The 15,335-nt window shown below is 42.4% G+C and overlaps 1 protein-coding gene across 1 annotated transcript; it reads right to left on the bottom strand.

Moving 5' to 3' along the window:
• Positions 1–5,037: 5,037 nt before the first annotated feature.
• GJA8 (gap junction protein alpha 8) lies at positions 5,038–12,823 on the bottom strand. The gene is given in 3 exon segments (XM_015879851.2): positions 5,038–9,833; positions 9,836–10,046; positions 12,509–12,823. Coding segments are annotated over 2 exon segments (1,200 nt in total). The 5' UTR covers positions 10,037–10,046; positions 12,509–12,823; the 3' UTR covers positions 5,038–8,834.
• Positions 12,824–15,335: the final 2,512 nt, after the last annotated feature.

The raw sequence follows: 15,335 nt of genomic DNA, 5'->3' as shown, positions 1-15,335 counted from the left end.
CCTCACGGATCCTCCCCTCCCCACAGCAGTCACCTCAGCGTGGCTGTTATGGAAGGAGTGTTGTGTCGTGTACTTTGTTGTGTACCATGGCTGCCAGGCGCCGTCTTGCACCTTGGGTCCTTCCTGACCTCTGCAAAGGCAGCCAGCCAGGGGCAGCTTTCAGGCCTTGAGAGTGTTGTGTATCGAGGAATGGGGCCAGAAGGGAAATGAAAGTTCAAACAGGGAATTTCCTGATAGCTATCGGTGTGAGACTCGATCTGTCATGTCACAGCTCTGCCCTCATTTGAACTTAGTGGTGTCTGTACCTTTTTGCCATTAAAAATACGCCTAACCTTTGCCACGCGGAACTGCCTGTATTTGGAATAATAAATCACATGGGAAGTGAGAGAATAAAGCGGAACTAGTCAGGACTTCAACAAAGCACAAACCTCTTGCTGAGTGAAAATCGGGATCCTTTATTCATTACAACTCATCTCACTAGAAGAACGATTCTACGTGTGGTTGCGTTTGAGTCATCGGATTAGTCCCACAGTCTCTTTGATAGTTTGGCTTTCTATCTCTCTGTCAGTCATCATGTTATGAAATCTGTCTCCTTGTCTACAGCATTGCGAAGACAAAAAATAACCCATTCAGTTTTCACGAGCAAATGAACTGAGGGAACAACTTACTGTTTCTGATCTGAGGCCTCTTTTACAGCTTCTGGTACTGCTGCCAATTAACAGCAAGCTGAGATCAGAGTTTCCCCTCCCTGCTCATTCTTTCTGTGCCTACTGCTAGAAACTGATCTTTCCTAAAGCAATGAGCCTGCTGAGTTTGGGGTACCTGTGGTTGCTCTGTTCTGCAGCAGTAGCTCTTGGGGGCAAGTTGGTTGCTTGGTTGATTTTCAGACACAGAAGTTAGATGGGAATCCTGTTCAAGATTAAATTGCTCAAAGCCAAATTCTGGTCTTGTTTAATCCTGATATCTTGGCTGATTTCAAAAATAAGGGGGAAAAGAAAAGGAAACAACAAAACTACAAGAGAGTTTGGTCATAGCCTCTTAAACTTTCTTCACTGCATGTGTTTACAAATAGGCTTGAAACATGCCTGTGCTCAGCTATAAATTAGCAATCCCTGATTCTTGCAAGAAACACACGGGCAAGAAGATGATTCCTGTCAGAAAACCTCAGATCTACCCCTCCACCTCCATCCCAAGGCTTCTCATTCAGGGAAGACGAAAATTGTAATAAAAAAATGGAAAAATATCCCATATTGTTCCTCCTTAAGCAGATACTGGTGTGCATTGTGGGGAGAAGGGCCCGTGGCAGCTTCCCAGATGTGACAGGTGGGTGGTTTCACCAGACACAGTGTGGATGATAGTGGCTGGAGCAGGGAAGCAATACGTGAGGAAAGGAGGCCGGTCAGTGCATTGCAGCTTTCTGCTTAGCTCCACCTTCTCTTCTTGCACATCTTAAAGTGTGAATGTGGGTACTGTATGTTCAGTTCATAGTGAGAACTAGATTAAAGCCTTTAAAGTAAAGTGGAAAGGTAGAATGTACTGAATTAGAACAGTTTGTTGGGGTAGAATATATTTAGAGATAGCATAGACTTCCAGAAGGTGCTATAGGGCATGTTTGTGAATAATAGGCTTAGCTGGCAGTTGGCCATCCATTTTTATTTCTTTTCTCTCCAGAGTCTTTCACAAGCAGGAACTCTGAAGCTGAGAACAACCCGACATCATTCAGATTTCTGAATTTATTTTTAATTTATTTGTGGTGAGTCCTGGGTCTTGAGTCTCACTGACAGTAGATTAACTCCTTCACAGGGATGTCTGTGGCTTTTCTTTGGACTAACATGTATGTATTGAGAAATGTGCCTGGGCATTTTGTCCCAGTAGTTTTTCCATACACCTTGGCTGAATGACTTGAAAATGAAAAAAACAAAAACAACTTAGTACACAATATCTCAGGTTTTTGGTTCTGTCAGATAAATCCAGAATCCAGTGCATAAAAACTAAATTATTTTAAAGTTGATTATCTTCTTAAAAAAATCCAGCAGTATCAGATTTGGTAGTAGGAAAGGTTTAATTCGCTGTTCATATTGGCTTGCCTTACCCTTGCCATGACGCACCCAGACTACATGCTCACAGGTTTCTCAGTGTTAGCCTTTGCCTGCAGCTGCCCCTTAGTTGGAGCACCAAGCTGCCCTCCTGCAGGAACTCTGCTCAGTGGCTGCCTGTAGGCCAGCATTTTTTTTCCCTGTGCTCATTTGTTGATCATTGAAAATAATGAAACTATATTTCATTGTTCTCATCATCTTTCCACCCAGCTCTCCACTGAACATCAGAGAAATTCAATAGGAGCCAACTTTCCTGTTTAATGTTTCTCTATAAATTCTTTCTGTACTGACGTATACATTTTTTGGTAGGCTACTCCATGTTTTCTCTAAACACTCTAGCCTTGACTCCTAGAAAAAGTAATAAATGGTTTGTTTTGCTTTTACTGTGCTAGACTGGATCCAGCAAGGCAACAGCCAACAGCCTTTGTGGGGTTTTTGTTTTCTAAGGTTGTCAGAAGCTCTGTAATCACCATTTCTATTCACCTCTGCTTCATCCCAGATCAGCAAGCTTTAAAGCACAGTTGTTGGGAGTTTTTTGTTGTTGTTAGAACTTTAAAATGCAGCCCTCTACATTTTCAGATGGATTTAAAGTCACAGCTGAGACAGAGAGAACTGGAAATACCTAAATCCCTTTTATTTCTGTTATTTTTTTCTCAGCTGACAGGCTTATTCATAAATTTTATTTTATAGTGCTCTTTCCAAACCAGTTACACAACACATTTCTGGCCCCAAGCAGCTTTTCTAACTACCAAACATTGGTTGATAGTGTTTTATGCATCAGGCTCAGTTATAGTGCCTGGTTATTTGGTGTTGCCAGCTAAGACAACTTAAGTAAGCTCTTACAGAGCACCCCAGAGGCAGAAAACACCCCACATCAGCTGTTTCACCACACAGTGGCTTCACTGAGCTTTCAGCCTCCAATGGGATACATGGTTGAGGCTGAAATGGACGAGTTAGTCTAACTTCATGCTTGGTTTCAAAGTCAGGCCAAGGTGCTCAAAGCTTTTCCCAGTCAGGCTTCAGACTCCAAGGATGAAGCGCCTGCCATTTCTCTGGGCACTTCCTTTTCACTGCTGAATCACTCTCTGTCTGAACAATTTTTACCTTGTCAGAATTTTTTAGTCAAAATTTTCCTTACTGTTCCTTGTGATCATTGCCCCTGGTCCTTTGCTGTGCACCTCTGTAGATAGTCCAGCTCCATTTGTCCTATAACCACTTGGCTAAAGACAGCTGTGAGGGTTCCCTGTCACCTTCACTCTCTCTCTAGGCTTCAAAATGTCTGTACACCAAACTGCTCTTAGGAAAAATCTGAATTGTTGACAGGGACACAAGTCTTGCCTCTTCTATTGAAACAGTTGTATTCCAAGCTAGTCACAAGGGAAGAATTGTGTGCCAGGCTACGTCTTGGCAAATTAATATGCATTTATTTGCCATGGTTGCTACTCAGCTACATAATCAGAAGTGGTGTTGCCAAAATTCCTTCCCTGAGCCACGTTAAAAAGTCTATCACATGCAGAGATTAAGAAATGGTAGTGACATTCTTTGTTGGGGAAAGAAAAAAAAATCCAATACTTGGACAACTCCTCTGATTTTGATATGTTTCTCCAGCCCTGGCCCTCAGGAAATCTGGCACCATACGCCATTTTATCACAACAGCCTTAGGCCTGTAGGAAGGCTTTAGTCTAGTTCTCATGGATGCTCTTGTCTACTAAACAAAACTATGCCTAGGCTGGGATTACTCTCAGTTGTGCCAACTTGAAAAGCCATTTTCTATACAAAACAGCAAGCTGCCACTTTCTTTCATCATGTACCATAGCTGCTCTTTAAATTAAAAAATGCAGAGTCAGTGAGTTACCGAGTGGCAGGAGGGGCTGGACTTTCTTCCCTTAGCAAGTAGATTCCATGTTCACGCTAACCTGGAAAGCAGAGGTTCCCTCAAATCTCTTCTGCCCTACAGAAGAAGGAATCTGTACATCACTGTTTTTCATCACAAAGAGACTGCTGGATCTGTCTCCCTTACTGGAAATAATCAGCGTAGCATGAAAAAATTCTGTTTTTAAATCTATGTGTTTTTGTGTGTGTTTCTTTTTTTCTTTTCCTATGTGCCACAATCAATTGTTTATCTTCTATAGAGGTTTTCAGTTTTTCCCCAGAGATTCTGAAAAAAAAATTCACTTGGAGTTTGCATTGAGGAACTTAGAAAAGAAGCCCAGCAATATTGTGCATTACACAGCCTTCCCCCAGATAACTTTCAAAGCCAACTGCTCCACCTTTAAGGGAGTTTCAACAACCTGTGCCCCCCTCCAAGAGCTAGCTTATTTAAGCATAAATGTTACCACAGAATAGATGCTGGGATGGACACGAGTAATCCATGTAACCCCACTGTCACCACAGCTTCAAATGGCCAAACCAAGGCTAAGATGGGAGAAAGGGGTGAGGAATTAATAAAGTCTTCTTTCATTTGTGGCTGTATAGTTGGAATAATACAAGTGTATCATCATAATTACAGAGTAAACGGATAGCCAAAGGATATCTAAGAAAAGGCTCACCAATGCTGAGGCTTTCAGTCAAGATGGATGCTCACCAATGTTGAGGCTCACCACCAGAACTCTTCACAGGAGCAATCTCCAGAAAGAGATGCTGCTTTAGTGGTGGTCTTAAATAGGATCTAGGAGAGGCGGAGTCAAGGGGCTCCACCCCTTCCGGGAGTGCAGCTGAATTACCTTCACCTGTGCTCCCACAGCTGACTCATCACTTGCCCCAGATGGTTAATCAGAGGCTCAGGCTGTGATCAACAGTTTCCCTTACAGTGGCAAACCCACATGTGCATTAATGACGTCAGTGCAATGCAGTGTTTAGATTTTCACGCTACTCCCCTTTTGGTCAAAGAGTCATATGTTAACCAAGTTGGATGTTCTGGCAGGAAATAACAAGGATACAATGCATTTCAGCAGTGCTTTTCATCAGATCATTCCTACTTTCTTTACAAACAGAATTAAGGAAGCCTCACAACATCCCTGTGAGGTAGGTGGAAATTCTTACACCCATTTTACAGGTGGGAAAAAAAAAACCAGGTACCAAGAGGTAAAGTGATTATCACAGCAAGTCAGTATCAGAGCTGGAAATAAATCTAAGATCATTATCCTAGGTCCACTGCTCTAGACACTAGAGAACACCAACTCCCACATGCTAATATCAGCTAAGACACTACCTTTCTCTTCTAACTTCCTTTGGTGAATTTGACACTTGCACCCTAAGCTCCTTGCAGAGAGCCATGTGATCAGTTAATCATTTATTAGCACAGGGAGCCAAGGGAGTACTACACACCTTTAAATGATCCAAGCATGGCTCTAATTGTCCAGTGTCCACTTCCCAAGATAATTTTCCTTGTTCTTTACATTTATTTTTATATGTGTGTTTTGATTGTTTGTTTTAATTAAATACACTGAATCCACAGCTCTGAGGCTGTTATGTAACTTCATTAGGAATTTCCTGAATAAATGATTAAATTTGTCTCACTGAGGGGGGAATAAAACACATTTCAGAATCACATACAGAAATAATCCTTTGCTCATCTGTAGGGCCTTCCTTCCCAGGACCTCCCATCCTACTACTAACAAAATATATTGAGCCTCACATAGTCTTTGTGAGGTAGAAAATGATTCCCAATTGTACAAGAGGGAAGAATGACTTGCTGATGGTCCCAACAGTGACTTCACTGCAGAGATGAGGCTGAATACCATATAACCTGACTGTAAGCTCCCTGCCCAGTTAGCTGAAAAGCGCTGCCTTGGTGCCATGGCTCATACTTGGAGGCTTTAGCAGCTTGGCAGGGTACTTGAAAACCGGCTTGAAAAAAAATCAGCAAGCAGTTGACAGGATGCAGGAGGAAAACATTAACTTCATTCATTGCACTGTCATGACCTGGAGGAAGAAATGAGCTTTCCTGCAGCAGCAGTGAAGGAACAACATAGCGTCTGTTCAGGATGTTGCATGTACTGTACTCTACTGTATTCTACTCCAGTGAAAAAGAATGACGTACTCAACATCTTAAAACTGAAGACTGGATTGTCTGACATCCATATTATGAACCACGGACCTCAAATTCGTGAGAATCTTTATCTTTAAGTAGTCCAGTGATCTAATGAAGGTGTGCATCACAGAGATCAGGAGCGGGGATGGTCATCAAAATGCTTTCTCAAAGGACTTGTCGAGTAATTAGTAGTAAGCGAGGATGGGAGGTGGTTCATCTAGGTCAGTACATTGGTATGTGGAAGGGTCAGATGCTCTCAATAAGGTGGAAGGTACCTCACACTGAACAGTTACAGATAATTTTTTTCACCTGCAGGGAAGGCTTTTTCCAGTTCGAGTGAACTCTGCTATGCTTCAAACTATTAACACTCTACTATGTCTTCTCTGTGAAGGAAAAAAGTAATACATCCCATATAGTATAAACATGCTGGGTTTGTTATTCATCTAGGTCTTCGCTCTTTCTTGGGTTCTAGTGGAGTATTGGAGTTTTCCTGTTGAAGACTTCTTTTCTTGTTTTTCTTTTGCCACCTGCCTTTCATTGCTACTTACTCTTCTCCTGTTTCTTTATTGAGAGAATGGGTAGATGGTAACCTCCAAATTCTCCCTCCGCATTTTCCTTCACGTATCTTGCTTTGTCATATTCTTTCTCACAGCTGAGGAGGTACCTTCCAGTCTTCCTTCACAAGGAATTGTTTCTTAAAACCCTAACAGCCTTTGTCAAGGGAGCAAAGATTATGTTAACAGGCTGCAATCTGTGGGAAAATACACAGGCCCAAGAGGAGCAAAAGGATTAATAGTGTAAAAAATATATATACGTGGCAATCCCAACACACCCTACAAACTTTATACATATGTACAGCTTACTTCACGCATCAGTGAAGTCCAGCCAACTTTGTGCCAGACCACGGAGGCTGCAAAACAAGGCACATGAAGTCTACCAAGCAGGTTAATCAGTGACAGAGCTGGGTGTACCTGTGGTTGCCTGGGCTGGGGTGTAGGACAACAGGACTGAGGGTATGAGCCCAAGCCTAGGACATCTATCTCAGACACCCAGCTAATTTCAATGGGCTTTGGGTCAGCCCTGATACAATGGGAGATGGCAGGGGGTCTTTTCTAGCTAATGGCAGGACGACTTATACGCATTATGCCAAAGACTGTTTTTTTTCCTGATCTGGATTAGAGCCTGCCCTGGGAACAATGGAACGGGCTGCAGCCCAGCAGAAAGAATTCGCTGAGCTGGCAGGGTCTGAGGTTTGCAGAGCAGAGCAGATGAGAGTGCATACCTGCACTTTTCTGGCATAAGGCTCAGTTTTAGAGGGGACGTAGCTATTAACCTGAAGCTTTAAATGCATAGCTGCACTGTCCCAGCCCAAAGGCGCTGCTGCAGTCCTGAAGGTTGAAATCCACAGACGTTTAAACGAGCATGTGTTTTTCTGCCTTTTGTAACTAAAAGGATTTACTGAGGCTCTGAGAGTTCTGCACAGATCTGTTGGCACAAAAGACCTAAAAGATATAAGCTAAGATGCTACCTTTCTCTCCTACTCTAGAAGATCTTTTGAAAGGCCTTGTTTTCTTTGAGACTTTGGCATTTAATAGCGAAGTAGGCCACTGGATGGCTCCCGCCTGTCAAATTAAAAACAAAGGATGTCAGAATTATCATATCAGACTTTTCAAACCTGAACAACCAGTTTTGTTTCAAAGTCACATCGTTACCTGTGGTTTAGATTCACAGGTGCCTTCAGGGTGCTGTACCTGAGATTTGCTGAGTGCCTGTAAGTCTTGGGGCTCCAGGAACTGAGCACATGTCAGGATCATGCTGTGAAGGCTCGTATTTGGTTTCATGCTCTGGGAACTGTAGCTGTTCCTTCTTTCACAGAAACCCTTCCATGCTTGCTTTGCTAAATTGAGTTTCAGATCTTTAAGTCACAGGATTATAAGTAAAAAATATCACTTGATTTTTTTCTTTCCAGTGCTCTGAAGTGCTCAGCTTGGAGCTGGATAACTCTCTTGGGAACAAATAATCCATCTGTGAGCATCTGCTAAGTCCTAGAAGAGAGCTAGAGTTAACCTTGCCCACTGTCAATGTCAATTAAAGAGCAAAAATATTTTTGACGAAGGGAAAATAAAGTATTTTTACCTAACTCAAATTTACATTCACAGAGAAATCATAGATATTTTTGGTCTTTGCTTTCTCAATAAAGAGGGGAAATAGTGCTTACTGTTTTAGTGTGGCAATGCTAAACACAGTGAAGGGGAGATCTGCTCAGCATGCCATAGGTGACAACAGAAAAAGAAATACTAGATACTGTTGTTTATGAGCCTTCCCCTTAGATGGCTCATGAGACAGATCCTCCTCACGTTCCTAAAGAAATGTGGAACACAAAGCTTCCAGTAAGTACATTCACAGTGGTGACATTTGGGTTTCACTGCCACATTAGGTTTTAAAACACATCAGTTATGTGGACAATGTAGATATTACTGTAAGAAATGAGCTGGCATGTGGAAACGGAAAATGTTCCTTTTCAAATGGACATATAGGGTAAATAAGGCACAGTTACCACAATAGTACCTTTCCAGTCGAGAATCTCAAGATGAAATAATACTTAAACGATCACTTTAGCACTTTGCTTAAAATTCTTCTGATTCTTTCTCTTTCCTTTTCTTTTTTTTCTTTTCCTTTTCATATTCTCCTCGTATCCTGCATCCTCATACAGTCAAATCGTCTGACCTGGCCCGGCTGCTGGCTTTACTTAGCCTGCTGAGGGATCTCACATCAGTGGCAAGTTCTGCAGGTGCTGAAGGCCCTTCCACTTCATCGCTCACTGCCTCCTCCTCTGCTTTCTTCACCCCTGGCTCTTCCTGAGGTGCTGGCTGCTCCTCTTCTAGTTCCTCTTCTTCCTCTGCTCTGACCTTCTCCTCTTCCGGTTCCTTCGCTTGTGTGTATGATGGTAACCTCTCATCAAATGCCCTGGAGAGATCTTCCAATGGCCCCATCCCAATCTTCTCCTCAAACTCATTGAAGGCTGATGGAAGAGGACTGGGCTCAACCCCTACTTCCGTGAGAGGGAAATAGTGGGACACTGGCTTTTCTTCTTCTAGCAGCTTGTAGCCTTTGGCCTTTGGGATGGAGGACACTGCAATAGCATGGAGGGGTTTCTCTGGCACCTCCCCCATTGGCTCCTCTGCTGGTCTTCTCAGAGCCCTCCGGATCCTTTTCAGGATCAAGTGACTGATCTCCACCAGGTTGAGGAAGAGGGACACAGAAGCAACCACGAGCATGAACATAATAAAGATGGTCTTCTCTGTAGGCCTGGAGACAAAACAGTCCACGAGGTTAGGACAGGGCCACCTCCCACAGCGGTAAAGGGGAAGAATGCGGAAGCCATACAGGAAATACTGGCCAACTATGAATCCCACTTCAAAGAGAGTTTTGAAAATGATGTGGAAGATGTAGGTTCTCAGGAGGGTCCCCTCCAGGCGAAACTTCTTGGTCCCATCCGGGTTGTTGCCCTTGTTTTGATTTGGAGCTAGGGGCAGCTTCTCTTCATCCACCTCAGCTTGCTGACGCCTCTCAGCTTCCTCCTTCTCTTTCCTCTTCTCCTCCATGCGGACGTGGTGCACCGCATGCCCAAAGTACACCAGCGAAGGTGTGGAGACAAAAATGATCTGCAGCACCCAGAAGCGGATGTGGGAGATGGGGAAGGCTTATCATAGCAGACATTCTCACAACCAGGTTGCTGAGTGTTGCACACAAAGTCTGACTGTTCATCTCCCCATACTAGTTCAGCAGCTGTTCCCAGGATCAGGATGCGGAAAATGAAGAGCACTGTGAGCCAAACTCTCCCGATGACAGTGGACTGCTCATTCACCTGCTCTAAAATGTTCCCCAAGAAACTCCAGTCACCCATTGCTTACTGTCTAAGGAAAGAAAAAAAGAAAGAGAATGACCACAAATTATGCTAAATTTAAAAGATGTCACATTTTCCCACTGATGCTTGTTGCTACTTTCAGTTAGTATTTTTCTAATACACTTTGAGAACAGAAAGAAGATGATTGCTTGCTTCTTTGCTCAGATTGCAATGATTTATTAACAAGAGATGGGCTGGAAAGCCAGAGCAAACTGCTTGCCAAAATCATTCCTCCCTGGCTCTAAATGAGCAATTACTTTTGAGCCAAGGAGTGCATTTAACTCCTTTTCCAGATAGTAGTCTTCTGTGGTCCCTTGTAAGCGCTGTTGTGTGTGCCTGCTTAGATTTTATACACATACAAACACTTGCCAGCAGTATAGTAGAACAGATTTATCAGCATGCTGAGCTGCAGTGGGTAGAATGAGTTCCTCATCAGATCTATGCAGGGATCAAACAGATCTTGAATTGGTGCCCATCTTGCATGTATACGAACTTTCTATAGTTGCGTATATTAAGTCTACATTAGAAATCACCGTGATAGGTAATACCAGCAATAGTAACACCATTACCATGTCAGTAATACTTTGTAAGATTAATAACTACCACGTGTACTAGTTTTTCTATGCAATAAAATTATTTCATGTTATAGGAGTTATTATGTCCAATTCTGAAGTCAGTTGCCTCATTGACATTGGAATCAACCTGGAGAGATACATGAAGGTCTATCATTGGGACCTCAGACACTAGTTTCTCTCCGAAAAACATCAGTGCTGCTATCTCGGGCTAACACAGATCTGTAAGCCAGCTGTAGATATCCTACTGGGAAGCTAATAAAGTAGTTAACTGTCAAGTACTGCAGGTCAAACACTACAACTCTTAATATTTTTGCAGGATAAGAGATTATTCCTGGCCAGGACTTCATCCTGCATATCCAAAACCTCCCAATGAATAACATCAGGTACAGGAAAACAAGAGAAGAGGAAACTTGTTTGGGACTGGCTAATTTAACATACTGCAGCAATATGAAGACTGAGGAATGTGGAATATTACAGCGATCCAGAAAGATTAACTCGTGGACAATATCAAGAGAAGCAGGTAACGTTATTCATAAAATAGCTGTTCGCGGGGATCTAAAAGTTCATCTCTTAGATGCTACCTCCAGCTATAGTTTTCTATATGTGGACACACATATACAGCTGCTGGGAGAATGTACAGTCATCAGCGCGGAAATATGACTATCTTAACTTCCCTTCTTCCTTCAGATAGCACTGGGATATATTTGTAATGCCATATGTTATGACACACCAGTGCATATCAGTCTGTTTCAAATACCGTGTGTACATATTCACACATAGATGAACACACAAAATATTGAGAGTTCTGAGTCTGGGGAATGTTACAAATTTTCAACCAAAAAACCTATTTGTAATGTGATTTCTCTAAAACAAGTTAGACTCATAATTCTCATCTTCAAACACTGTAAAATGTTAAGCCCAGACATCTATGTTGGAAAATAAAGAGCAGAACACAGCCCTTCCTTTTGCACAAACTCCTTTTGCATGCAGAAGTGGCAGACGTATAATTTAATCACCGAAGAAAATTGCTACTTTGCCAGTCATTAAAGTTGTGTAAAGGAGTGTGTTAATGTCAGCACTTACGTTAACAAGTCTAGCAGAAGATTATGCTGTTTACATACATCATCTAAACTGATTTAAACATTCTCTTTCTGCAGATTCACAGAACAAAATATACCAGCCATTAACCAATCATGTGCAACACTGTAGAAAACAGGACTATATACACTATTAGCTCCACTGTCCCCCAAACATCGCAGTTTACTACATCCTTTCCTTTCTTTCTGAGTCACACTGGTACCCACCACCATTAGTTCATCATTTCCATTGCAGCATAGAAGAGCGACATTCTAGACATGATAAACCTTATCACACAGAAAGCTCGCTGTAAAAGAGAAGCATGTTTCCTAACTCCACCATATGCTCCACTTGCAGCTTTCTACCTCTGACAAAACTCTTTCTGTGGTCACTTCTGAACTAGTCACATCCTTCAAAACTCTGTCACAACCACTCTATTTTCTACAGGAGAGGTGGTCCAGGGTTGCTCACTGGCTTCTTCAGCTGCAAGGAACAATTTTGGGTGGACTGGAGAAGAGTAGTACAGCCAATTCAAACTTCACTTGCAATCACAGCTCTTCCAGTCTCAAAAAAGAAAAGAAAAAAGACAAGAAAAAAAGACAAAAGCAATGAATTTAGGCAGTCCTCTCTTCCCTTAAATTGCCTATCATGAGGAAAAGAGGAGACTGCCTAAGCTCACTCAGAGTTGACAGGCTAATTATGTCACTATCTTGCATGGGCTTACTGCAAACCCCCACCCAGCAGTTCCAGATGCTGCAATCTGAACACACTGCCAGCAAGAAAGACTCTAAAGATTAAGGATGTTGAGCAAGTAACTTGCCACTGGGAAAGGTTCCACCGAAGAATTGTGTCCCCCTCCTCTCTTGGCACTCTGCAGTGAAGAGTGAACTTTTGTCTCTCTCCTTCCCTACACTAAAAGTCCCAATCTTGTCGCACGACTGAACAGATATGACTGAATTGGCTCTGATGGCGGGTTTTAGTTGCCGTGCAATATTTAAGCTCCGAGCCAGACGGCTTTATAAAGTGAGTGACAGTTGGTGACGTGGGGAACAATAGAGAGAAAAAAAAATAGAGAAAAAGAGGCAGAGACACAGAGAGGAGAATCCACTGAACATGAAAAAGCAGAGGGGGGAGAAGGGCAGCCAGCGGGCAGTGAAAACCTAACACATGCATAAAGGGGACTTTGCATGGTTAAGAGGGGACTAGAGCATCTCTGCTGATCTACTGTCCTTCAGCACAGCTTAGCGTGGCTCCACTTGCTAGTCTTTAAACATCATGGTGTGAGAGGTGAAAAGGGAGCATCCACATCCCCGACGGTGGTAGAACTGAATAAACTAATTTGCTACTTACACCCAGCTCCAACAATTGAGTCTCACTGCTGATTTCCAGCACTGGTGGTCACTGGAGCATCACATCTGTATTTTACGCTCTTAGATACTCTGGTCTGGTCTTTGACATCTCTCAGCAGGAAAAATAAGCAATATGGGAAAACGAGATCATCACTCAGTATTAACCAAAGCTGAGAAAGATTTGTTTTATGACCTAAACTTCCAGTGTCTTTGTTCTGCTTAATTTATCCTCTAAATGTATTTTGTGCATACATCAAAAATGTCCAAAACAAACTGTTTTGTTAAGGAGTGTAGCCAAATTCCAGCAGCCCAGCAAACAGGAACGTTACCTCAGGCACAGCCATCCGCAAAAATGCTCGAGAGGCCACAGAAGAGGATAATCTCATGCTCAGTAATGCATCCACAATGCAACTAACTGCACAAAGTTTTGCTTGTGAGGCAAAGTATATTTTGCTTATGAGAAGTATATCGCTTTATTCTGAGGAGCTATTTTAGTAGTTCTTCCATATGAATTGCTCAGAACATGCTCTTGGAGCTCCCAGCTCTGAAGAAAAAGATGATTATGGGAAGCAAGATATGCTAAGCAATGATACCAGTACCAGGCTTATAAAGCGACTAATCAGCAAGCGGCTCTCTATCTTTACACAAAAGCATCGCTGAAATTAATTCCCCAGAACAACTCTGGGAGATTCTCTGTTTCTAGAAAAGCCGTCATTTGAAAGAGATGGCATAATTTGAGGGCCACAACATTTTGTATCTTCAAACCAGTCGTTTGAGGTCTCTCTTCAGCATTTCTGGCTATTTGTGCACAAGGAAATGCAGAGCCTTACTTCAACAGTAGTTTTCCCAAACAGCTTTAAACTGAGTTGCACGGTACTTCTATCCAAAGCGCAACTTGAGGCAGAAAGAATGCTTCTCAGACTGGATTTCAGTGAGCTAGAGGATAAATGAGGGCTGGAAAATAAGAAAATCTTACAAGAGGGACCACTTTAGAGAGACGAAAGAAAATCAATCTCTATGCACAAAGTTGGAATGAAGGTCATATTCTGAACACCTTAATAAATCACTCCCTTAATAAAGAAATAGTAGAGATCTGGCACGTGACATTTTTCAGCCTGTGCTATATAAAGCATTGGAAGAGGATTCCTGGCAAGAGGACGCACAGAGGAGATGATACGGGGCCCAAGAACATGCAGTGATTAAGAACAGGCTCAGTTTGTTTAATGGGAGGAATAAAGATGGTAAGGAAGAACAAGGAATTCCTTTCTTGCTTTGTTTTGCTATACACTGCTGAGATAAGCTAGGTAAGGTATGTCAGTGACTAGTCATCTCTGACACCATCGTGTTCTCTTTGTGGAGCAGTTAAAGACAGAGGACTAACTAATACAACCTGTGGCTAACATCTTTAAAGAGTGCCCTCATACTGCTGTATCACAAAGACCAAATGGTTCAGATGTTAAACTGCCCATCTCCTTTCAGACCTAAAACTGTCCTTTTGAAAAACAGCTCTGGCTGACTGTGTATATCCCTTTCCTGGGCCCTATCTGTGATAAAATGAGCCAAAACCCAAATCTGGTATGTAACTACATGGCTACAGTCCATCTTTAAATTACATCCAGCTACTGTCAGATACATTCTCTATTAACCTCCTATACTCCATCTGCAAACACAATCCAAATATCAAATGCTTTCTGGCAAGTTGCAGAACAGTTTGCAAGATGCGGATAATGCAGAATTCACAGAATCATAGAATTGTAGGTGTTGGGAAGAATCTCTAAAGATCATCGAGTCCAACCCCCCTGCTAAAGCAGTTCCCTATAGTAAGTCATAAAGAAGAGCATCCGATAGAAGGAGTCTCTGCCACCCTTCTGGGCAGCCTGCTCCAGCGCAATGATATTCAAGTCACTCATCTTTGGATACATGTAACTTCTTTCTGAATTATCTGAGCGTATTTTTTGCTGTCATAACAGTGCAGAACCTTTAATATGGGAAGTGCTGGAAATCAGGACTGCTTTTGCAACACAAAAGACGTGTCTGTGAAAGAAAGGGGTAAAGACCATTATACCAAAGGTCTACAAAGAAGACTGGACTCAGAGAGCATAGACCATGTAGGTGAGCCTGCACAAGATCTGCAACAGCGACAGAGTCCAACCAATAATGGCAAACAGTTCCAACCTGCATACCTGGCCCATTTTTTTATGCTTCCATTAAGCAACCTGTAGGATTGCTGAGAACACACACCTCTAAATAGCAGAGCCAGAGAGTTGTGGCTAATGTAAATAATACTGTTACTAGGAA

This window comes from Coturnix japonica, chromosome 1 (genome assembly GCF_001577835.2).
Source record: "Coturnix japonica isolate 7356 chromosome 1, Coturnix japonica 2.1, whole genome shotgun sequence".
NCBI classification, from domain to species: domain Eukaryota; kingdom Metazoa; phylum Chordata; class Aves; order Galliformes; family Phasianidae; genus Coturnix; species Coturnix japonica.
Note: the sequence above shows the minus strand (reverse complement) of the source record. Positions and strands in the feature narration are given on the sequence as shown.